The 26,140-nt window shown below is 38.3% G+C and overlaps 1 protein-coding gene across 10 annotated transcripts in view; it reads left to right on the top strand.

Annotated features, from left to right (window-relative positions):
* NHSL1 (NHS like 1) overlaps positions 1–26,140 on the top strand; it is a 214,780-nt gene that overhangs the window by 133,412 nt on the left and 55,228 nt on the right. For 8 of the 10 annotated variants that reach the window (XM_074333631.1, XM_074333632.1, XM_074333630.1 and 5 more), the window contains exon 2: positions 20,635–20,787. In XM_074333631.1, the coding sequence (XP_074189732.1) occupies positions 20,635–20,787 (153 nt within the window). Of the gene's footprint in view, positions 1–5,388; positions 5,515–17,274; positions 17,805–20,634; positions 20,788–26,140 lie in introns of those variants that run through there. The other 2 variants (XM_074333633.1, XM_019732762.2) reach the window with 2 other exon arrangements.

The raw sequence follows: 26,140 nt of genomic DNA, 5'->3' as shown, positions 1-26,140 counted from the left end.
TTCAAGCCCCCATCATTTCATGCCTCGTTCATGACAATAGCTTCCAGTTTCTACTTGCCCAGACACATCTGTTCTCCACATAGTGGTCAAAGAAAGCTGGTTGAAGCTCACGTACTTGTTGCAAAACATTGAACTCAAGGTTTGGAAATGGCCAACATTTCACTCAGGCTCTGTCATAGGCAGAGATGGCTCTGACATGTTTCTTTAAAAAGACAGAACATTTCAGAAATATAAATGTGAAGCAAAGAATTGCTAATCAACACTATCTGAATCCTGAAATGGAGAGCTAGGAAATATGCCAATGTAAGTATTCTGGATCTTTCTCCAGCTATGCTGCTTCGAACCCCTAGCTGTGTGTGGAGGAGCATCCTTTCTGAAGTATGAGGGGAAACTAGCACCAGACAACAACTTGCAGACACTGTGCTTATTTTCCAGGATTGTTTACAAAATTTTCCCCTGCTCTCCTGCTGATCTTCTGATGGAATCTATGTATCATGGACAATTGAAAAAATATCTTGGACAAATGTCATATTAGCCTTACAAAATTAAATTATTTGTGTATTGAGATGGCAGCAAATGACTTTCTTTATCCAAGATGATAGCTCTGTGATTTTTAGAAAACTGGCTAGGAACATTAATATTTCATGCTTTTACTCTTACAATATGTGGGCGTTTGTGAAGAAATAAACATTTTTGAATAATGAGATACATAGAAATTCCATTTGATTTACATTTGTTCTTGATAAAACTTTTTAAAGATCTTCACTTCATCAAAAGAAAAATTGAATGGCAGAATAGAATTTTTTTGAAGATTCACTTTCTATTAAATTATTTTCACAAATTATAATTTGGAAAAATAGTTTGAAGATATTGCTATATACATAGTAAGGCATTTTTTCCTTGCCTTATTCAGAGAAGGTTTATTTGTGCAGTTGTCCTCAGAAATAGTGGAGAATTAAGACCAAACAAACTTTTCTAGTCCCCCCCCACACACTTTTAACAGAATATTTTGGTTTCCTGAAAATCAGTCCTGTGAAACTTCCACCCTTACCTGTGCCATCATATTTTTCTTATATAATGTGAATTTGAGCATGTCTTTACAAAAACCTGCTGTACTTTTTTTAGTTCTCAAGAAAGATAGTCCCTGGAAAGAAACCACTCCTATACTGTGTTGAGTTGATAACTTAGTAGGTGACAATGAATTCTTGTGGGCCACTGATGCAATTTGAGTAAAAGAATTCTCTTTCTCAGCTTCTGATTCAAGAAGTTCAGATGCAAATAACCATATTTCAGGATTTGAATCAAAACTGAGGTAAGAGGTTACAAATCCCAACTGATTTTGGACCTTATTAGTGATTGTTCTTCCTAAAGAACTTGGCCATAAATCCTGCAGCTGGTTTTGTTATTGGCTCACTAAATTCTCATCTCACTCCTGTTCTGGCCTGACTTCCTCTCCTATCATGTTAGCTAAGCTAATGCCTCTACTTCCTGACTCCCTTGCAGCTAGTATGTGAGATAGGCTCTGTCACCCAGACCCACACATTGAATTTGGATGCCAAAGTGAGGAATGTAGGCAGTAGCTGCACAGGTTGTTTGGATCTAGTGGTAAGCCCAGCAGCACTGGCCTCTTGCTCTGCTGGTATTGGCTTCTGGACGCTTGGCATCCAGACTTGTACATGATCAGTGCTGACCATTGATGGCCAGCAGGTGGCAGTAACAGCAGTCCGTGTTCTGTGGCATGTAAAGTTATCCCCTGGCCCTCCTGGAGATTCTAAAAGCTCCTTAATACGCCTTTAATCCTTTTTGCTTAATATGATTTGTAGATTCTGTTGTTTGCATCTACGTGTTCTGGAATGCCTTCATAACTACTTTAGTAAGGTATTGGCTATATTGTTTCAATCATCTGATGTTGTTTCCCTAAATACTGAGAGTGGTTAGATGTTCTTATGTGTTTTTTCAATCAGAATTTATGCAGTATTTCAGAGTCATATATAATTAAGTTTTGGGGAAAGTTAGCATTTTAAAAATAAATACAGAGAATATGTTATTTTTCATTTATGGGCTTCAATCGTGACCATGACATTTATGCAAACCCCACTAGTAGAAAAAAAACAGTCTGTCAAAGTAGGAAATAATCAGGAACTAAGATGTTCACTCAAAATTCCCCAACAACATGAAACCAGAAGAGAGACTGGTGGAACGAGAGGCTAACCTTTGTCAGTAGGTGACTGACTGCATCCTGTGTCCTGGGCAGTTGGTGTCCTACCTGGAATAGGTATAGCATTCAAGAGAAGCAGAAAGTGTCAGGATACAGCCAAAGGTTAGGCATGGGGAAATCATTAACATAAGGAACACAGACTATTTATCTCCAGTCCTTCTTTCATCAGTATTAGTTCATCTTGGATTTATAGAATTTGCCTACTTTTTCAGTTCAGTTTTCATTAGTCCTTAACATTTTTCTAAAACACAAACCACTGTCTTGTATGAAAACCTTTGATGTTTAATTATTACTAACTGAATGAGGTCTAATCCCTTTGACTTGATATGCGAGGTTCCTCACAACTGGTTGTGACTTACTTTTCCAGCCATGTCTCCCACTGTCACGCCTACAAACCCCACTTTGTCATCCCATTGGACCAGCCAGTTATCTAAGGCAGATTCGGTTGCAGTCAGCGATGTAAACAGAAGGGGATTTAACACTGGGTGTATGGTATTTACAAGATCATTGGAAAAGCTTGGGGAATGGGTCCAAGTTGAACTCCCAAGAATGACTCACAGAATACCACCATCCCTACCCCCACCCAGAACTCACCAAGGGAGCCATGACGTCTGCTGCAGTCAGAAAGTGGCTCCCCATTTTTTACTCCAAGACCACAGTGCTTCAGCTGTGTACCTTACCAGCAAAATGAATGCTACCTACCCTGCCCACTGTTCCCATGAAAGTAGGCACTAGACACTAAGACTTCACTTACCACTCCTTCTGAAATCCCTGAACAGTCAAACTTTGCAGCAGCAATAGCCAAAGCGGCAGGAGCGTGGACTCAAGTCCTTACCCAAGTTCACCAGGTGTACCAACTTGCAAATCAGGAGGCTCGGGTGTAAGGGAACCTGGGAAATGTGGTTTCCAGCTCACAGCCACTCTACTCACATGCAGTGTGTTCTACAAGGCGGTTTCACGGGCTGTGCATAACCATCCATTATACATGTGACTCAATACTCCTAGCAAACACATGACTTGATTTTTTCTTTATGCTTTTGCTCTTTCTCTTTTCTCTAGTTGGAATGTGTTTCATATCCTCCACCTACCAAAGCCTTGTGCACCCCTCAGGGTCTAGCTCACGTATCACCTCCTTCATCAATTTTTCTCTGATATTGTTTCTTTCCAGCCCCCATTAGAGGGCACCCTCTATTTAAAAATGTATCTTATTATCATTTGATTGTGTCTGTCTTCTTCCATCCAATGGAATTCCTTATGAACAAACGAGTACATTTATTCATTCATTTTGTCATTCAGTCAACAAGCTAACTGGCATTCCACAGCCAGTAAAGGCACAGTTCCTGTCTTCAAGCGGTGAAGGTGCTAATAGGGGAGAGAGAGATGCACCTTTCAGGGTGGATAAACCACAAAGGAGAGGATAGTCCATTCTCCTGGGGCCAGGGCACTGGAGATGGAAAGGTCAGGGAGGCTTTCTACGAGGAGGCTGTCTTCATCTTGGTGTCTCCAGTGCCTAGAGTGGTGCTTGGTGAGTCGTGTCTTTAATGAAGCAGTCAAGGTGGAAATAAATGACTTTTTGAAATGAACTTTTGTCTCTAGCTAAAAGCTCTCTATCCGTGCTATGATACTTTAACATTAGTTTGTTTGTTTTTTAATACCATAGAACAAAGCTAGATTGTCTAGCACTCACTTTGTTTAAACTATTTCTTTTCTTCCTGTAATTCATTCCTTTAATAAAATAATATTAATGGCATGCTTCCTGTGTATCAGAACTGGTGCTCAGCCCCCAGACCCAGTGGATCCAGCCAGCCACGGCCTCTGTTCTGTGGTCTGGGTCACGTTTCTCATGGGAGATACAGTCACTAAACAAATAATTACACAAAAACAATTAGTGGTGCTATGAAAGGAAATACAGGTCTCAATGAGAACGAGGAACGGGAGGTGTAAGCAGAGTCAGAGGGTCAGGAAAGGTTTGCTTTCCTGAAGAAATGGCAATTAATCTGAGGACAATGAGAAGAGAGCAGGTAAAGTGTGATCCACTGGTTCTTCTGTCTCCTATTTTTTCACATAACAACCAGAAGAGTTTTTTCCTTTAACTCTTATTTCTCCCTTTGTCCACCGTCTCCTGTAATCAGTTGATTGCCAATATACTTCATATTCAAGAAAATAAATTCCAATTTCAACACACCAGGAAGCGTATTCAAAAAATAACTTGCATTCCTGAGGTTGAACTAGCCATTATCTGTGTGGAAATTTTTGTTTAGTATTTGCAAGCTATTTCTTAAGGAGCATTTTCATAGAGGTTAGACGATTATGCACTGTATAGGACAAATGCTTTTTCAGTCTTTTTTCATCAAGATGGGTAATTATCCCCTTTCTCTGAACGAGCCAGTGAATGTTATATGTCGTCACATTGTGTCAAGTTGCAGAGCTACTGACTTTGCGTGGACCCAAGGTGGGCGCAGTGTAGTCAGCTTCATGGATGTGGCCCTGGCCCTCCAGGAACTTACAAAAATACGAGAGGGGGGCTTGCCATGTGTAAAATACACAAAGCATTAAGCCAAACAACGTAAAAAACGTTTTAATCACTCTAAGGATGGACAATTGATGCTGGTGCATGAGTAGATTGAGGGTAGGTACTTTTATTAGGAAAGCAGGAAGAAAAATAAATTTCTTGTGGAGAATGGAGGCAACTTTTGGGAAATGTTATCTAGACAGGGCAGGCTCAGGGGAATTCGCTAGTCCTCCTTTGATCACTGTGGGAATCTTCTGAAACGGATCTCTCGCCATTTACATAGACCTGAGAAGAATTTGTAGACCGCTGCTGAAAGCAGTCCTCCGCCCCAAGACTTCCAAATGATCCCCTCTGCCACTGGGAGGTTTTTAGGACATTCTACACATTTCAGTCCTCTCTGAATGAAGCATTCACGTTGCCATTCAACATGTCGAGTTTGGGGTGCATTCTAAGTCAAATTATACAAGAAGCTATTTGTGGCATTCAGCAGCTGCAGAAAGAAGAGGCCTTTTTTGGGGGGGAGGGGCGGGGGTGGTGCTGTTAAACACAATTGAATTGAAGATAGAAAATTCAGCATATAGTGTTGTCCTTGTTGATGGGCAGTTGTGATTGTAGTGAGGAAGGGGCGGTTACTGGGCAAAGGAGTGCATTTTGTCCTACTTCGACATGGAACGTCCTGCAGAAAGGAGCTCTCCATAGATGTGCTGGGATGTATTTTTGATAATGAATGTACTATATTGTCTGGAGTCTGTGGCTGATTCCTCTACCCAGTGGGGTGCAGTTGGTGAGTATTTCTCTTTGGAAAACAGTTATAATAAAATAATTAAATTCCAGTCAGATGAAAGCTGATTGTGCATTAACATCAAGACAACTATGGAAAAGTGTAGGTATTTTAGGACTGCCCTAGATAGCCTAAATGTATACATAATTAAATACAGTTTGCTAATGAAAATTGATTGTGACAGCTTTATTTGAACTTGTTTTATCAGATAATGATTTATATGGATTGCCACTCACAAAGAGATAGGTATTTCAGATAAGGTAAAAATGGACCAAGCTGACTTTTCTGAGAGCCACTGTAAAATCTGAGAGGTTTGAGGAAACTATTTGACATTGGAAGAACCAATCGGTTTTATTTTCTCAGATATCTTACTTTTCTTTTTATTCTGCCTCAGGAAAACATTGATTGCTTATGTCTTCACTGTCAGTCAAATTCCTATAGTGATTTCTACCCCGTCACCTTTTTTCTTTAGTGAAAAAAGCAAAAGATATTAAACACTGGACTGAATTATGAAATATCCTCACCTGTCATTACAATTCCAACCTTCATATTTTTGGCTGAATGTTAAAAATATTGCTGGGCACATGAAGAAGACTGCTGATCTGAATCCTTCCAAATATCACCAAGATGTGAAGAATTCCATTATTATTTCTTTTTATTATTATTTTTTCTGCTTTCTGTTTCAAATCCCCATGATGCTGATGGGGAGGAGCTAGGCATGTCATGTTTTACAATTATTGTTTTGATGAGCATTTGATTTTTCTCAGAGTCTTTGTGGACTCTGCAATCAACATGCCTCCCTTCTCTTCCAGCTGTGCCCTAATTGTATTGCCCTCTAGTGCCAGGGAATGCCAACAAGCATGGGCGCACTCTTGCCCTGTCAGTTCAGAAATCTGCACTGTGAAATCCTTGCTTTAGAAAGACTAGGTTACTAAAGTTTAGAGGTACTGAGTACTATATCTCCATACAATTATTGATGTTTTCATTCTTGTCGCTTGCTCTCATTTCTTGTTACCTTATTAAAAATATTCTTGTCTTTCTGAATTGAAAAAGAAAAATTAGTGAAAGAATATGAAAAACTGAGTTTATAGGAAGGTTTTCCTCAGTTCAGAAGTTTTCAACTGCCTGACTTTGATGGAAGTTCTGTGCTTCTATACTCTAGACTAATTCTGATATCATTTTATGCCAGGCTGCCCTTGCTTTGCTCCTGCTGTGTCACCTCCAATATAATTACATAAAACCTTCACAGCACTCAGGCTTAATAAGGAGCAAGGGTTCTCTGTTTTAAGAATTCTGCTGCTGTTTATTCAATAGTTTAAGACAATAATTTTTTTTGAAAAAAATCCAACACTAATCAGTATCATCTTTGCCTAGATCAACCTTGACCATTACTAAAAACCCAAATACAGTTGGAGACATTTAACTATAAATATTATTGTCAGTTCATCAGCAAATGAAAGCAGTCTATCTTAATTTGTCTAATTACCTTTTTGTATGTGAACCAGCTGGCTTCTTAACAAAAGCAAGGTATCACACTGCTTATTAATTATAACATTTATTTTAACCATATGTGAAACAATATAAGAAATCACAGGAAGGAGAGAAAAGGAAAACTGAATAGTTCATGAGATTGTTCCATTGCTTAGAAAATAATTAGTTCAAATGATTCTTTTCTCTAAATCTTTATAGTTATGGATCATTACCTGGGAAGAACTTAGATGGTAATAAATCTGATTTCCTTTTGGTCATTTAACATTAAATAAAGTGTTTTTTATATTCGTGGACATTATGGTTTCAGAAGCTCTTCTTCCCAAGTGAAAATGCTCTTCTTTGGATTCACTTATTGTGAGATTTTCACCTGTGGTTGTAAATTGATGTGGACCTCTTCTTGTCTTAGCCTAGTCATCCAGTTACACAGTTACCCTCTGATTGATTCAGAAATGTTTTCTGCTTCCTTAACCTGAGCTCGGTTGCAGATAGTTTATGAATATTGACAAATTTTTCTGGAGGTATGAGATCCACTTTGTCTAAATTGAGGCTCAAAGGGGGGCACCAAGATTTATAGAGTAGGGACTTTCTTTGGTGGAAGAAAATGAGAACATCCTTTTGAAGCATGACGGGGAATGGGAGTGTGTTAAACCAGAGCCCTTGATTCCAAGCTCTTCTGTCAAGAGACTGCAGCAGGAATCATTCTTCTGAACCAGTGTTTCATTGAGCGTACAGCGTCCTCCTGTAGGTGGCGCCCTTCTACTTTATTTTGTCAGTTTTCCCCTGGCAGTTTTGATTAGGAAGTCTCCTTTGCTATCCAATTTTTTCTAAGTAGGAAATTCTTTTCAAGTATGGATTCCTTGTAGGTTTTGTAACACCGTCAATTAAGCAGGTTCTTAATATTGTCCAATTTAAGAAGTATAAGAGAGCCCAGAATATAAAGCACTTAGGCTAGTCACATGACTCTTAAATTAGATTTCTAAGATCATCACGTTATACTTTGGCTTTTCATTCCACAATGAGATTTTTTTTTCTTCCCTGAAGATTTTTAAAAGAAAGATTGCATTAATTCTTTTTTCAAAAATTAAAATTAATTTCCCTTTATTTTATTATAAAGGGATCTGATCATGTTAAATTTAAATAGTACAGAAAATATATTTTAAAGTGATTGAGAATTATTCTTTTCTCTAAGATGTGCTAGACCCTCAATATGCATTCAGAAAATGTGTTTTGAATGACATTTGAATCGGGAAAGGAAACGTGAGGTAACTTTACAGTTGAACTAATTAACAAATATCTCTACTCATATCATTGTTTCTCACCTAAAATGAGAGAAATTTCTGTCCATTATTTCTCACCTTTAAATACCTACCTAATGCAGGCTGAGTAGAATGAATTAGATGAATCAGGACTACTTGGGTGGATGAATTAGGGCTATACAACACGCCAGGAAGAAGAACAGGTTCAAAGAGTTAATGAAATTATTCATTCTCTTTCTGCAAGACAGATAGATAGTTCACTTTTGAGGAAGTTGTCCTTGAAGTAAAATGACATATACTTTTGAAATGAATTACTAAAGCTCTATCAAGGGATGCTTCTTAAGGAAAGTTAACATTTGACTTAACACTTGAAAAATGAACAGGGGCATGCCAAGTGGATGTCAGGGATCAAGTGCAAAGGCCCTGAAGCAGGAATCAGTGCGGATGATTGGATCCTCTGCCCCGACAACGCTCTGACTGTGAAGGCAGAGGTAGCACAGTGTATCGAAACCTGGAGCACAAGATGGATTAGCTCAGATGTTGGGTAACTCTGTGATCTACTGCAAGTCACTTATGTTGTAAAATAAATGGAGTTGGTTTGGTATTCCGTAGTACTCTTCTCAACTGTACTTTTCTAGGAACTTATGAAATCTCTCCTTTCCAACTTGCCCTTGCTGTATCCCTACTCATAATTACCAGGGGTGCTAAAAAAATCTATGCAAGTGGACACTTTGGTCAATGCTGCAGAAGCAGTGGTTCGCTGTAATCAGAAGTGTCTGGACGCTGATGGTAACCACTTTGAGCACCTCTTGTAATTGCAGAAGTCAAATGTGACTTGTATTCTCTTTCGTTATCAGTGTATATTGAGTATTACAATTTTAATACAGTTTTTTCTTTCTTAAAATGTGTTTACATTTTTTGGCACCCTCTGTATTTCCAACCTCATTCCCTTCACAAAGCTCTTCCCTGTCTTTCCCACCTCACGTCCATCATCTCCAGTCTGTTCATTTGTCACATTGCCTGCATTAGAGAAACAGTGCACCCTTCCATCCTTGCAGGCAGGGTGGAACTTTGAATGCGATGTCAGCAGGCCTCCCTTTGTGTTTTGCACTTTTGATTGGGGTTTTTCTCTTTTTTCATAGAACGTTTTTTTTGTTTGCCTTGCCTTTCATTTGTTCAACATTTGTCACATGAATATTGTGGCTTGACTAAACTAGTCACAGTGATAGCAGACGTTTTGAAATTGACGGAGCAGATGGTAGCAATGGTTTAGATTAAATTATTAACTAGGATCCACAGCAGGAGCCTTTAGCTTCAACGCAGAGTTAAGGGTGTTTCCTAGCATCAGAATTAACTGGCAAAGTGGATGTCAGATCAAGTTCCTCCTAAAGAATTGATATATTATCATCCTTTAAGGTTTCCCTTTCTACCCCCAACCACTCCCCCCACCAGATACTGATGAAGAGAGCGATTTCCATTTGTCTTGTTTTCAATATGCCATATGACTCATTATTAAAGGTTAATTCAGAAGCAAAAGAAAGAAAAGATCATTGTACCATGAAGTTCTAGAACATTGGTGATTTTAAATGTTCTTTGTGAAATTAACATGATTCATGGGACAGTTAAAATAATCTTCATGAGCATGTATTGTGAGACACATGTTTTCATTCTGTGGAGAGTATCTCTACAACATTACCTTTTAAACCCTTTATGTGTGTTTTTAAACCTCAGTATGCAATTGTGAAAAGCATAAGAATAAGATGACACCTATATATTCAAATTCCCCCTCTTGTCTAAAAAAGGCCTTTCTTTATAGCTGGTTTATCTCAAACTAGTATCCTATCCAGGGTCGTGCATCTGGCTGTGATGTGATGTTCCTTAAATCTCTCTTAATCTGGCTTCTCCTCCTCCTCATTATTATTATTATTATTATCATTATTATTTAATTGACTTATTGGAGAGGACAGACCAGCAAATTGTTTCACTTTTGGTTTGACTGATTGTTTTCGTTTTTTCCCTCTAGCTCTTGTACTCTCTGTAAACTGGAAAAATTTAACTTACCAAAAATGTTTAACCTGAATTTACCATAGGTGATATTTATGCTCACTATTTCGTCACATTGGGGCACACAGTACCAGTTGTCCCCTTAGTGTCTGCTGGATTAGGGAGGTGGCAGGCTGGTCCTTCCACTGGGAAATTGCTCTAGCATGCCTCTTATGTGTCAGCTAATGGACAAGTAAATCAAAGAAAAGTAGGAATTTTAAATCCTTAAAATGTTAAACTACGGAGAGATAAATATTAGTAATTTGTTAGAAAAATGCCTGATATGAAAAGTAAGAGATTGATCCGTTAGTCACAAGTGACCAACTCATCTTTTGGTTTGTTTCTAATGAATTAAATGCCAAACAGCAAGAACCTATGTCAATTTAATTTGAATAATATAAAGTATATTTTTCCATCTGTTGTGTCAGATACTTAAGACTATTATTTAAATATCATAAATTACAATTGTATTAACAAATGAATTTTACTGTAGATTTTTGAAAAATCCCTTAATAATGAAATTTTGTCTATCTAAAATTCAACTTTATCTGGACAATCCTGTATTTTATCTGGTAGTGATGTTTTTAAAATTTATTCTTTAAAAAAAAATTTATTATTTTACACAATTATTGATTGTATTAATTCATCTGCCTGTGCTATTGATTTGCTTTGCAGCTTCAATAATGATTATTATTTTGATATATAAGTATTATAGACTATATAATTGCTCTCAATATGAAAGTGTTTATAAAAACATGAAACTTAATTCTTTCCTCCAAAAGTTACAGTTATGGGAGGACTTTGTTTCTTAATAAACAAAAGATAAGGCCTAAACAATAAGTTTATCTATTACTAAAGCTTTATTAAGTGGATTATATTGCTAGTTAATTTTTAGAAATTTCTAAAATCTCTTACTGCTAAGTGTGTGCATTTTATTTGATAGGACCAGGGGTTTATGTGGGATAATTTCTGCTATGATGTTTTCCAATGCTTTAATGAATCTGAAAAGTACAAGAGATAATGCGTGTGTTTGTAGATTTAAAAATTGCATTTCAAGTATTTTAACCATGAATAAAGATAAGAGTACTCCTAAATTAGCTTAGTCATGTACAATCTTCTGTTTCAGATGTTAAGCTTGATTTTAAAAGCTAGCCTAAAACAAATTGACAGTCAGTGATAGCACCGTTTATAGATAATTGATATAGAAATTTTCAATTTTTGAAGAGCTAAATTCCTTTGAGAAGTATTTAAAATTATCCCTTGGTACACGACCCTAACCAGCAAAGGACTCCATGATATCTAATTTTTCTTTCCCTTCCCTCTCCTTGCAACTTAGAAGACCACAGTGATCTTTATTGATTATACATTCCATTTTCATTTGATCTAGAATTCTATTTTGTGGAGTTCAAAATGTGTATATATATGATATGCTTCGTTTCTGCCTATAACTCCTGAGTACAGGTTTTGAAAAAGTTCTTTTTTACAAAATATTGTTTAACAAAGTTTGTAACGATTTTTAGATTCAAAATAAAGACTTTTTATACCCTAACTGCATGTAATGCAGCTCAGAGGGCTGAGGTTTTGCTTAAATGGCCATGGGAAAGCGGGGAGGGTAATAAGGGGGTGGAAGCCTTATCTATGAGTCCTGGGAGCCTTAGACAGCCCTGCTCTGAAGAAGCTTTTAGGTTTAAGGATATGTTTTGTCCTTAATAAAAACAGTAAGAGTGTATTTCAAGGTTGTATACTACAGATGAAAGCATGAATGATAACAGCGTCCTTTGTTTAATAGCTAGGGTTTTACTCTTTATTATACCTAAGTACATAATCATTCCTGAAACCTTACAAACTGTTAAACGCAGGCTCATAAGAAGACCAAGGGAGTTGTAGAAAAGTAGCCCTAAAACGGAAGTGATTCTGACCTCCTCACCTTTGAAGTAGATTGCTGCACCAGTTCCCCAGTTCCTTTCTGCGTCCCCAGTCGCACCCATTCAAATACACACATCATGCAGCACTCGTGATCTTTTTCAAATGCAACACTGGTCATGTGGCTTTCCTTCTTAAACTCCTCCGGTGAATCCCTAGTAGCCCATCAACTAAAAATCCACCCACTGTTTCACTCAAGCAGTGCCCTTCAGGGTCTGGCCCCTGCCTCTCTCTCTACCTCCCTTGCCACTTCCAGCCACATCTCAACTCTCCTATAAGCTTATACCTAAGCATTTGCAGACCTCCCTGTGTCCCGTGATTGTGCTTTGCCTGAGTCCCCTCTTCTCTCCTGTTCCCTAACAGCTGTTTGCTTTCTAAATGAGGTATGTGCCCTTTGTCATGGGTCCCATTAACAGCATGGTCTTATCTCTCTCCTTATGCTTATTCATTATTTTATTGTATTTATCTGTCCGGGTGTGACAGCCCCACTGGACTGTGTGACCTTTCTAAGGTCAGTGACTATGTTTGATTGACTTTTCACCCAGATGCTTAACACAAGCCAGTGAGTAAGTGCTCCTTGGAAAATTGCTGAATGGTTGAACATAAGTGCACAGTTAACAGTTAAAAATTTCAGAATATGTATGACTTTGCAAAATATTCCATACCTCTTTGCTGGCATGTTGTATACATACTCCTAAGAAGTAATCAGATAACTGTAGAAATAATCAGATGATTCCTAGAAGAAAAAATTTTAAATTTGGTTATAAATAAGGTATCATTTCAGTGACCAATTAAGCAGAAATGTTGAAACTTTATGAATAAGGATGCCAATATTTGTACAATAGTAGTGGTGATAGAATTTCAAAATTCTGGGCCAGGACAAGCCACCAGGATCATTCTGGTGATGCCAGAGCATATTTTTCTTTGTAATATTTGATAGTGGTTTTAGAAAAACAATGATTTACTTTAAATATTTTTATTACTTATGTGTCCCAGCAAGGACTTTTGTGTAAGATATATTAACTTCAATGTACTAACTAAAGATATCTTTTCAAAACTTATTGCTAGTAAAAGAGGAATTAGGACACCCCAATTCTCATCATCTTAGCTTGGACATGCATTAGCTTCTAGATCTCAGTTTTCTCGTTTTCAACCTGTCTCGTTCATTGAAAACTTGATTACAGACCTACTAGAAATTAGAAAGTTCTTGATAAGCAGCTAGGGTTTGGAGGGAAATCAAATTGGCTTAAATTAGATCTTCAGTTTGAGATAATGTAAAATTTGAGTAGAGGTTCCCGATATGAAAATGGAGGACAAATGAAAGACAACAGATAGAGATGGAGACTAAGCAGGGTGTTTAAAGGCAGAAGATTACGGCATGAGTCAGCAGTCTGTTTCTGTGAAGGTTCAGATAGTAAATATTTTTGGCTTTGCAGATCGTACAATCTTTGTCACAGCTACTCAGCTTTGCTGTTGCATGCAGACTGAGAGCAGCCGTGGACAATAGATACACAAATGCTGTAGTGGTGTTCATTGCAACTTTATTACTCGATGGATGCTGACATTTGAATTTTGTGTAATTTTCACGTCACGAAATATTATTCTTCTTTCAATTTTCTTTTTCAACCGTTTAAAAAGGGGCTGGCGGGATTTGGCCCAAGGGCCTTAATTTGCTGACTGCTGCCTTACAAAATTATTAAGGTTTCAAAGATGAATAAGTAAATAGCATAGGACAGAGGTTTAAGGACTAGCTCTCTAGGAGTTTGTCAGAATCTAGAGAAGGAGCGATCAGATGTAGGAAAGGAACTATAGTTGACCCTTGAACAATGTAGGGGTTAGGGGCGCCAACCCCTGCACAGTCTAAAATTCATGTATAACTTTTGACTGCCCCAAAAGTTAACTACTTACTAATAGCTTAGTGTTGACCATCTATTAAACCAACACAAGCAGTCAGTTAACACATATTTTGCATGTTACATGTATTATATACTGTATTCTTACAATAAAGTAGCCTGGAGAAAAGAAAATGTTATTAAGAAAGTTTTAAGAAAGAGACTTTTACAATATTAATTGACAATCCATGTATAAGTGGACCCATGGAGTTCACATGTGTATTGTTTAAGGGTCAACTGTAGTGTGCTGTGGTGTTGAGTAAGAGCTCCAGAAATCAGTCATTCGCAGTATATGATTAGAAAGATGAGGAGAGAGAAAAAGACCATTGGTACTAGTTGGAAGTTCCCTGGGCACCACTGATAATTTTTTTTAAATGATTCAAGATGGAATTTTAGGTCGTAGAAAAAAGATAACATGCATTAAAACTGGAAGTGATAGGTTTAGACCTATCATTCATGGAGCGGGCGGCTTAACTCTGAGACAAGTGAAAGACAACTGTGAGGTCTGTGGATTCTCCTTCCGTTAGGGCACGACTGACCCTTTATTAAACTTAGGGCAGCTCAGCTATCTCTTTGAAATTTTATTCATCTATCTGACAGATACTTATATATGCTTACGACATATCAGATACTGTTCTAAGAGCTTAATAACCTTAGAATATAAATCCTGTTATTACCTCCATTTTACGGATGAAAAGACCAAGGTATGGAGAGGTCAGTCCTCCAGTAAGTGGCTAGTATTCTCCGTGGGTGGCTCCAGACGTGGTCCTTCACTCCTAGGCTACATTGTCAAGTTTTCCATGTCTGGGATTTTAGGAAAAAAATTTTTTTTAACTGTTGATGCTCTTATAGAGCTAACGTTGGAATAGGAAGTACCGTGGATTTATATATTTTCTGTTGAACGTAGATACTGAGCTATCAAACAATACTAGAGTTTCCAGAAAGACATGGCTCTTCAATAAACTGTGACATCGAGGCAATGCAAATTATAAGATGAAAACACTGCCCTGTTTTCATGCTTATATGCAGGATATGAAGAGATGATAAAATTCTTGGGGAAATCTTTATAATCAATAAGCTTTTTCAAAACACAACTTAGTATGTTACCCAATAAATACCGTAATTTATTTGGCTGCTCCCTGAAGATGTGGACTTTGGGCCTGCGTCATGAAGCAGCGCAGAATAGCCTGTAGAGGACAAAGTGCCCGGGATGCTGGGATGGAAGCGTGCTTTCTACCCGTCGGCTACCACTGACCGATGTGTAACCAAATAGTATCATGGTCTTTACACAACTGTGGCCACTTAATACCAAGCTTAATATCGAGTGAGAAAGGAAATCACTCCAGGGGTGACTGTTGCTGCTGGTCATTTTCTTAGAGCGCGTCTCTGACTAGTCCTGGTGGACTGGAAAAGCCTCACTACCCAATGAATAGATCTCCTTCTTTCAAATGAGAGCCCGTGAGAGTCACTGTACAGATTTTTGTTTTATTGCCATCGCCTTCTTAAAGTTTTTACTCACACCTCACCTTTTAAATGAGGTCTACCCTTACCTCTGCTTCATACTGCGTCCTGGCCACTTCCCACCCCCATCGCCCCTTTCATCTTACTCAACTTTTTCTTTTGTCCATTGCACTTACCACCTTCTAACACGCCATACAATTGTAGTTTATTGTCAAAATAACGGAAGCTCCATGAGGGCAGGGACCTCACTGATGTATCCCAAATGAGTGGCACTTAGTATGTATGTGCCCCAAATTTACCTTTTTAATGAATGAATCAGTGTTCTGATGCCATTGTTGTATACATGAAAAGCTACATGCTGTTTTCAATTACTAGTATGTGTGGTGACATTTAACTTCAGAAACTTGTAGATTAGGAATCCGAGCTTCTGTCCAGAACACACGGCTACCTGTCTTGAAGGCAATGAGGTTGAGAGGCAGCTTAGAAGTAGAGCGAGGTCACTCTTGCTTTTGAATTTGTTTTCCTAAGGGGAATTTTTTCACTAATTTAGTGTAGCTATATAATTTAACTTACAGACTCAGTTCTTTCTCATTTGCCATCTGGCCATATAATTACTTTTAAGTAAAACTATGTATAGGATGAAAGAACACAAATTGGAAATCTGTGATAATGTGTATGGTAATATGATAATAATGTGTTCTATTTATTTAGTTGTTTGCTTTGCTTTTGTTGTTGTTCAAAAAATAAGATTAAAGGAGGAAAAGATTTGAGGAGGAATCATTCCAAAGCATTCCCTAGGGGGAGCCCCTCACATAAATTTTGTTCTTTGACTAAGAGCTTTTGTTATAAACTAAATGTTTTGAATTAGTGGATTATTACATTTTTCCATTCAGTTATAAGTCTGGCCCAAAGCTATGAAATAAGAGGTTGTCTAATGTGTTTCAAAAACTGTTTCTCCATGAAGTAGAATTGGGGAGAATTGTAAGGAGCATTCTTTTCCTTTGTTCCTTTTTGTAATATTGGCTGATCTGTATTCCCTTCCTCTTTGCTCCTGTTTCTTTACCCCAGAATGTATTTTCTAGAACCTGCTTATACTCCATTTCTGATTTTTCTTTCTCTATTTGTGTTTCCCCAGTTCTCTGAGGTTAATTGCGAATGGACAAAAGAACCAGAACTCAGTACAGTATCTATTCATGTCAGAGAATAACCCAAATAACAGTAGCGGGGGAGGGGAGAATTGTGGGATTTTTTTTTGTTTTTTTTTTAAACCAGGTGCTTAATGATAATTAAATTTAAAATACAGATTAAAATGATTAGGGTGTTTAAATTTCTCCTTTGGAGTGGGGAAGTTGGAGTTTTTAGGGGGAAAGGGGTGTTGACTTTGGAGCAGTTACAATGCAGATTCTCAGTCACTGGCTGACAGAAAAAAAAAATCTGGGTGAGAAGGCAGGGCATACTAATTTGCACGAAAATGCAGCCAAGTCATCACTTAAGCTCCATGGAGATTCATTCTATTGTAAAGTTTTACTGCTTGTAAACGTTCCTTTGGTGTGGGAGGCAGAGCCTGGGGGGGGGGGGGGGGCGGGGTCGGGAAACAATAGATTGGCTCTTTTTTCCCCCTAAATCAGTTCCAATGCCTGAATTAACTGGAGAGTCAAAGAATCAACACAGACTTGCTCTAAGGCTTGTCGGCTCCAGTAAAAATATCTGGACGTTCATTGTAGCCTAGTGTAAATGGGGAACACATTTACTTCACCTTGACTCCGAGGAGGAAATCTACTGTTCTGTGGACTCCAGAGAGGAGAAACTTCTGATCTGTTGGAGAGAAAACTGAATAAACGAGCCCCGAAGCGGAAAGACTGATGTGGTTATCATGCAAATAAGAACTGTGATTGGCTTTCTCTTTCTGCACATGTTGTCACTGGTAGCTCTCAGCCTTAAAGATTAGGTTTCAGTGGGAGATTTTCAGGTTCAAGGACTGTTAATGGTTTGTAACTGCCTGACAATAAGCTCAACGTCCAAGTTACATCAGCCCGGGCAGATGTCTAATGGTTTGGGAACGGAGGAAGAAGTTAGAATCTGAGCAGAAGGATGCAGCTTGCCACCTGCCTTCTGGACTGAGCTTTTAATGTGATTTAAATTTCTAAGCCCTGTGTAGGCATCCTGGAAATGGTGGCCTTCATTAATGCAAAAATCAAGTCTTTAATTAAACTTTTTAAGAAGAAAAGTAAGTAGTTTGTCTTCTCCCCACTGTGTGTGTGTGTGTGTGTGTGTGTGTGTGTGTGTGTGTTTTATGTACTATTTCATTCTTTTGAGTGACGGATTTAGAGTGTGAAACAGCATAATTGGCACAAGTTAAACTCCATTCTATACCAGGTTGTTCAAATACCTCACATGTTTGTAACTCTAAGGCAGAATTATGTGATCTCAGCATGTCTTATTTATTCATGGTTGAGATTTTAGGTGAATTCACTTCTTTTGTGGTTCTCAAAAGAAGCCCTTCGAAGAACGGAGGGAAAAAAGCCTTGTATTTATTTTATGTCTGCCCTGATGTATGGTATTTTTGTTTGTTTTTTTTGTTTTTTGATTCTTTGGCTTACTGTGCAGGGAACCTCTGTGTAACGTGTCACATATTTTTGGTGGGGATGATCCTGTAAAACTCCCTGGCCCTCTCTGTTTTGTATCTTAGAGCTGGAGGACAAACTAACTCTGTTAGACCGATCAGTCATTGTTAAGTACACAGCTTTTGTGGTGTGGCTTCATTGTGTACTTGCCAGTGGTTTAAATGTCTTTAATCCAGGCTCTTCTTCATTCCCTGAGAAGTAGAATTTTTACAAATATGTGGTTTTGTTTTTACATAGTTGCTGGTTTATCAAATTTAGTTTAGCTTTTAGTTTTGGGACCAATGTATTAAACTGGATAAATGTGCATGGGGAGGATGCATTGGTAAGAAACTTTGGAGAAAGCAACAAAGAACTGCACTCTGGGATCGCTTTCTGCAGCTCCCTTGCTCGGAGGCTGTGTTTGGATGGACTGATTAAAATCTGCCTTGGCAAGACTGAGATTCGCCAGGGAAGAGACTGCCAGTCTTTCATAGGAGCCAGTTGGTAACTGTACAGTGTGTGGAGCTGATCGTACGATTACACAGCCTTGAATACTATTACTTGGATTTGATTTGTAATTGGCAAATAGGAAAAGTTTCAATTTTCAATATTTTCCAGCTATGAAGTGTGGTAACTCAATCTTTCAAATAAACGGACACCAGCACAAAACATTGTAATTGACTAGGGCTTCTCTTTGGGGGACATATGGTGAGTCCCGCCCCCGTGCAAGATTCTCAGATACGTAAGTCAGAGCTAAGTCAGGTCTTTGTGGATTTTATGTATTAAGATTGATAGTTACATGCACCATGCAGAACATTTGTTCAACAGGAGGTTATGTGAAATGCCAGGTGCCTAGTTTACATGCTTCTTTTGTCAAACTCCAAAAGCAGAAAGCACACAGGACATTTCTGTTTTTAACTTGATGTCTAGTTCTCAATATTTATTATTTCATTTAGCAATAGATGGAGACGGTGGGATCATTTAAGAAATGAATTATTTGGAAGCAATGTTTGTAGAATTTAGTAGCTGTAGAAAAGATGGCCCTTGGAGTGAGAGGTTCCCTCACCTGTGGCTCGGGTTCCCAGGGGCGCTGAGAAAGGCCCAGCTCCTCCTTCATGATGGTTCTAAAGTCAGGGGCTCCTTTACAGTAATTTCACTGCTCCTGCCACAACCATGGTTTACATAAGTTATGCTATGAGCTAAGACTTTACATATATTAGTTAACTTGAACTTTATGCCAGTTGTAGCAGCTGTGCTGTGGGGTACATTGAGTTAACTTTAAATAGGCTCAAATGGAAAGGTTTAATAGTTCATGCATGCCTGTTCATTTTATTTTGAGAATCTATTTTATGGTCTAGTTACCAGAGACATGTTATATTCTAGAAATGGGTACGCCCAGTGTGCACTCTGTAGTATAGGTCAGAGTTAGGGAAGAATCGCCTGACTCACAATTAGCCTAGTATCTGCTGATTTTATGGGTGTTAGACTTATCACCCCTAGTAAATGACTCAGTGCAGTCTCTTCTTTCTCTTATGCTTCTCTAGTCTCCCCTATGCCTGGCTCACAGTGGCACTATATAGAAAGCATTAAAAAATTGTTTCATGTTGGGCTCTACTGGTATCTCATTTTAGGTTGTGTTTTCATGAAAAAGGAAATAGACAAAAGAGGTCCCAAGTCCTGTGGGGAATAAAGGAAAATTAGTATAGAGATTTAGCATTCTTTCATGATTACCTATCCTTTCTCCCTCTAATGTTTTCATCTCATTTGTGCTGGGAAAATTCAGTTGAATTGGATTAGGTTGGGAAAAGTCAATTACACTGGAATTTTTGAAAAACATTTTAATGTAAAAGTATTTTATGAAAGCAAGACATACAGAGAAGATTTTGTAGCACAAATTGATTTCTACTTCTATTAGATATGCTATTTAAATATATTACATTGAATGTAATGCTTAATTTTTTAAATTTGAGTTTTTACAGTGATATTTTAAAATAATGCTTGAGCGGAAAGATTTGTTCTCTACCGCTCAGGAAGAAATTTGTTTCTGTCTTGACAATCTGACATTTACTGATGAAGTGGCATTGTACAGATGAATAACAGATATCTATCCTGGCGAACTTAAGCAGGAATTGGAAGTCTATCAATTTTGTCAATCATTTTCTAACACTGGAGTAGAGGGAGGGCCTAAAATGCTAGGAAGCAATTAACTGAGCAAACAGTTCTACCAAAACATTGTAGGTGATGACGGACAGTTTCACTGTTTCCTTTAGAGGCAAAACACTGTGGAAAGGACCCCTGCAGTCTAAGATTAATCCCATTCAGAGTTTGCTCTATTTCCCCCTTGCCGGCCCTTACCCATGGATGTATGAAGCACCAAGAATCCTATCTGGATGTAATACATTTGGAGCCCATGAAGCTCAATTTGACACCTGAATTTATTCTCTCTCTTTACAGCGGTTTCCAACCTAGATGAGGAGAGTAGATGGTCAGTCCACTACACTGCCCCATGGCACCAGCAGGAGAACGTGTTCCTTCCCACTACAAGACCCCCCTGCGTAGAGGACCTGCACCGCCAAGCCAAGCTCAACCTCAAATCAGTACTAAGGGGTAAGATTGCCACCTGCAAGCTTGTTGTTCTTGGACTACTGACCATTAGAATTGAAAGCATAAATTTGATTATTTACAAAAGACGATCTATTTATAATAAACATGTAGTATGCTGTGTCGTTATGAGATATCATAAATACAGCCTAGGACAGGCCTAATATGTTTTTGTGTCTATAGAAACTTGACTGTTTACATATATGCAAATCTGTCCTTAAAGAGCCCACCCTGTTTAGAAACCCTCGAGTGAGTTTAAACCACCAGTATCAATTTAATCTGAATACTGTAAGTATTCAAAGCAAATTTGTTAAAGCTAATACTTTCTAATGGTTTCTTCTGTTTAGTTCAAGTTGGGAGGAAAGGGCACCTACACATAGACTTTGAAGGAGTACATCTTGGTTTGATTGATCAGAACTTGGGCAGCACCCACTGGGCTCCTGTAAGTAGGTTCTGTCAACTGATGGGCAGAGTACACAGTGGTCAGTAGTAACTATAGGAAGAGTGTCCTGTGTCTAGTTTCATATTCTCGTTTTTACTTCAACTTGTTGATGTTAAGAGGTGTAAATGTGTAGCAAGGAGGGCTTCCTGAAAGTGATTTTTTTAAAAAGGGAGGAAGTACTTTAAAAGAGGAAGGAGTGACTTTTAATATTTCAGAGACTTTTTCTTAAAACAGACAACCAGTGTTCTTATTCTACCAGATGCTGCTTCTACCAGTTTTCTCCTACGATGCAATATTGGGGCGTAGTTATCTAAAAAAGTACTTGTAGTTTATCTAAAATTTAATTGAACTGGATGTCCTGTGTTTTATCTAATTATGAAAGACTACGATCTGGGAGAAATACTATCATGAGGAAAACCCAGCATGAGCACCCCCTCTAACTTTTATGATAGATTTTACTTGTATCTCAGCCATTGATTAAGTAATTAATTCATTAATGTACTGTTACTGTGATTAGTGATTACTGGCTACCATTCATTAAACACTGTATGCCCAATTACATCTACACTTAACTATATGCCAAGTACCATTCTGAGCCCATTGCATGTATGATCTTATTTAGTCCTCATAATACTTCTAGTGCTTACTGTTACTGTGCCAGTTTTACAGATGAAAAAGTGGAGACACAAAGATTAGAAAACTTTCCTACGCTCTCATAGTTAGTGGTAGAACCAGGATTTAAACTTGGACATTCTGAGGCTGCAGAGTTCACGTTCTTACCTGTTGTACGATACTGCGTTTCACAACCATTTGTTAGAAATCTATTCTGGCAGAACTGCAGAATACAAAGGCAATGTCTTGTCTCCCAGGGAATGTATACTTTTGTTTATACTGCAAATCACAATGTGAAAAATACTCAAGAGATGGGTCAAAAATTGCTGTTTGGGAGTTAAAGAAAGCAGATAATTTCTGCTTAGAGAGAGAAGGAATAACTCTCAAAGGACTCAACATAAGTTTGGTATTCTGAACAGAGCTACACAAACATTTGAGATCGTAGTCCTGCCCTTTAATCATTTATAATGCTTAAATTATCCTGCCTCTTTCAGTCTTGGCGTCGGACTGTCCAGAAATGAGGACGTTATTGGGTTCCCTTTCTCGTTAACCTGAGGCACCTCCATATTTAGTGACTGCACGCTTAGATGAGAAGAATGGCGTTGGTTGGGCTCTTTTGTATGGCCTTGTAGTTGTACTTTGACCTTTGCTTTCCTGATGTTGGTCACTTAATGTACCTAAATCCAACCAAAATTTCTACTAGGTCTCTTCAGGTGCTAGCGATTATCTTCAGTAAATTTTGTCAAGGAGCTTCCCCACTTGTAGCTCACCTTCCGCCTCCAAATCATTAATAAGAATATTAAATGGCACAGGTCCCAGGACAAAGCCCTGAGGCAGTGCTGTTGTTCATATTTCTCTCAGAGCTCTGAGCAGAGCACTGCATGGTCTGGCTTGTAGAGAGTGCTTTGGGGAAGGTATGTGTGAGTTTGAATATTCAGGCCCAGGTTTTTTTGGTCACTCTCCAGGAAACGGCTTCACTGCCTCTTTCATGTATTTTCAAGTACCAGATCAGAGTTTTTCTTTTCTTTCTTCCTTTAGAAAATTAAACATCTGTGTCTAGATTTTTCTGATTTTTATTTTCTTTTTGACTATTCAGTAGATCCATATGAAATTTCATCACCACTGGTTTTGCCTACACTTGGATTTAATTTTGAAAAGGTAACTGCTTTCTTTGGTAATTGCTTTAATGCCTTAAAATGATTCATCGAAGAGATTTGCCATTAAGAAAATGAATAACTTTGGACAGTTCTTGAAAGTCTAGACTTAAATACTCCTTAAGAGATTTTAGAAAAATAATAACTTTAAGAACAGTGGTTGAGAAAGATGAAATGAGAGTGTCTGAGTTCTTTTTGTTTATTTATTTATGTATGTATTTATAAATCACATGTATAGAACTTCATGTTCCACTCTCCCTACACTATGTTGGCAACCTGCGATAAACAGAACATGAGTGCAAAGTATTCATTGCCTCAGTATCAATGAAGATTAAAAAGAAAACATTCAGTCCCTGAATATATGGCACTATTAGATATGATGTTATATCAGGTTATCAGTCTGAGTTAATTTTACCTCAATGATCTTTGCTTAAAAATATAGAAAGGTAGCTAACTATTCACAGTAAGTAATCTATTTTGTTTCTTTTCTTCTTACTTGACCTTGTCTGTAATTTTAAGGAAGGAATACTATTCTTTGATATTAAACAGATTGGTGCGTTTTCATGATCATTGAATTCTCATTGTATGAAATGTGTCAGTTTTTATGGGGAGCTCAGCTCTCTTCAGGATCATAACATATGGCGGGAAATGCTACAGTGAGTACTGTAAATTACCCTAAGTGTTGTAAACGTTCACTTACTAAAGTAATGCAGAAATGATTAGTGGTCAGTAGAATGGTGGAGATAGGCACCAGGTTTACTAAAAAATATTTTTGTCAAAAAGCTGCATTTGAGTTAGGACATAAAGGGAGATACTAGTATTTAATAAGTATTTGAGCATCAATTCTGGACTATACCAGGATTTTTTAAATGAATGGATAAATGTTTGTGGGTCCCTAACTTTAAAGAGCTGCCCTGGCTGTCTGATGTCAAGATGGAAGCAAACAGACAATAGTGTATGAGGTGCAGTGGGCATAGGGAGAGAGGGCTCAGTCTGCTGGAAGCGAGGAGCGCTGGGAGACACTCCCCCACTCCCCCACTCCCCCATTGCCCCATTGGAGCCGAGATGGGCTTTCGCCACGTGTGAAACAGCATGTGGAGTGCCTGGAGCAGATGTCTTCCGTGTGCAATTACACTCTATTCTGGTCCAAATAGAACAGAGCTCTTTGGTGTTTGTTGTTGGCTAATCTCTGGAGGATTTGATAGACTTCGGTGGTCATGCTCTTAGATCACATGATTTGGTTTTGTGGATTTATTTTCTTACTACAGATTTAGGAAATGATTTACTGCTAATGAGGATATAAACATGAGCCATAAGTTCTCACTTAATCTTGTCGATAGGTTCTTGGAACTGCAGCAAAAGGACATATAATGAAACCAACTTTTCCATAGGCTAGTTGACGTAAACAAGAGTTCCGTTCCTACAGTATCTCATAAACGTTATAACAAAACGACGTTGAACGAAACAATGTTATTGGAGGACCTGCTGTACCTAGATTTAAAAATAGTTATTTGCTATTTGGCTCAACAGGACATCTGGCTAGTAATGAACAGTGAATTTCTGAAGATGGATCCTATTATCCAGAAAGAATTCACTCAGGTTTTTACTGACTTTCCAGAAGAATTCCACCCTTTTAATCTCCATAGTTTTTGAACACTTCGCGAACTTCATGAGAGCTAGCCGTGATGATGAGTAACCTTTATCTCATTACATTTTTATCTGGGTAATTTTTAGCTTTATTAAAAGGGCCACAGTTTAGTGGGGCCTGAGGGGTGGGTGTGGGCATGATCAGGCTGTGAGAGGTCCAGATTTTATTTCTTTACAACCTATAAATCTCATTTGAAAATTAAGAGCTTATGAAAGGCTGAAATAAACACATGTTATTTTTAAGGCTCCATCCCCAAAAAGCCCAACTTGGGAGAGAGATAAACATACTTTCTCACAGTATGTTTAACAGGCAGTTTAGTTACTGTATCTGTGTACACTCCCGCTGGAATTAGTTCCCAGAGCATCTGTTGTTGGTATCAGAAATGTTCTTTAGTCACAGCACTCTTTCCTGAAGGAATCCATTTTAGCAGGTCAGCCTGCTCTGTGGTTCTAGAATTAGAAGTGTGAGCAGAGGGAGGAATGTTGAATCTGGCCTGTGTTAATTCAGAGTCAGAGGGTTACATTTATTGTATCTGGAGGGATAGGAGTTGGGGATTTACCAGGTGATTAAAAACTCTGTGTGTGTGTGTGTGTGTGTGTGTGTGTGTGTGTGTGTGTGCGTGCACGTGTACAAACACACCAACCTGTTCAGTGTTAGAGAATGGTATACCTTTCTTCAAATACCGAGAAGGTTACCAAGTAGGGTCAGCCAGGTTTCCTGACAGTTCCTGACACACAGACTTTACCTTGTGGCCACTGCATCTACCTTTCATTGTCAAGAAGCCTCCTAGTTCCCTTTTGACTTAGACACATATTCTGTTCTGGGAAAGGGTCCGTGGTTCCCTCTGGGTTTGATGAGGAGCCATGGCTGTCTTATCTGTCTGCCGTGGGCACATGGGTCCCTAGGGTACCCCAGGTGCCCTGTGCGTTTGGCTATAGATTCTCTCGGGGGCACTTTGCACAGGACTGTCTGGGAGATGCCTTTCTCCGTAGGGCCTTGTGGGTGTTGACGGAGAGCCCTGTCCTGGAATGCTACGTCTGCTCACCACTTCACACAGATTCAAGGTGAACGTCTGCTTTGCCCACCTGTGCTCACAACACTGAATTCTTCGTCTTTTTCTCTTCTGCCACTTTTAAAAATGACGACATATAACATAGACAAATACATAAAACATGTACCGTCTAACAAATAATTATAAAGAATACATCTAAGTAACCAGTACCATTACTGGTCAAAAAATAGAAAATGACCAGAGTGATCACTTTATAAAGTATATAAATGTTTAATCACTATGTTGTACACCTGAAACTAATATGTTACTGTCTATCAACTGTAATTGAAAAATAAATTTAAAACAAAGAAACTATGACAAACTCCAGAAACCTCATATTCTTGCTTTCTAATAGGAAAAGCCCCGGTTTAATGTCAAGTGCGTGGGTCACATCAAGGTTTAAATCCTATCTTATGTACTAAGGATATGTGATTTGAGTTTAACTTTGAGGT

Source organism: Rhinolophus sinicus, linkage group LG05 (genome assembly GCF_036562045.2).
Source record: "Rhinolophus sinicus isolate RSC01 linkage group LG05, ASM3656204v1, whole genome shotgun sequence".
Taxonomy (NCBI): domain Eukaryota; kingdom Metazoa; phylum Chordata; class Mammalia; order Chiroptera; family Rhinolophidae; genus Rhinolophus; species Rhinolophus sinicus.
The sequence above is the reverse complement of the archived record's forward strand: the minus strand, read 5'-3'. Positions and strand labels throughout refer to the sequence as shown.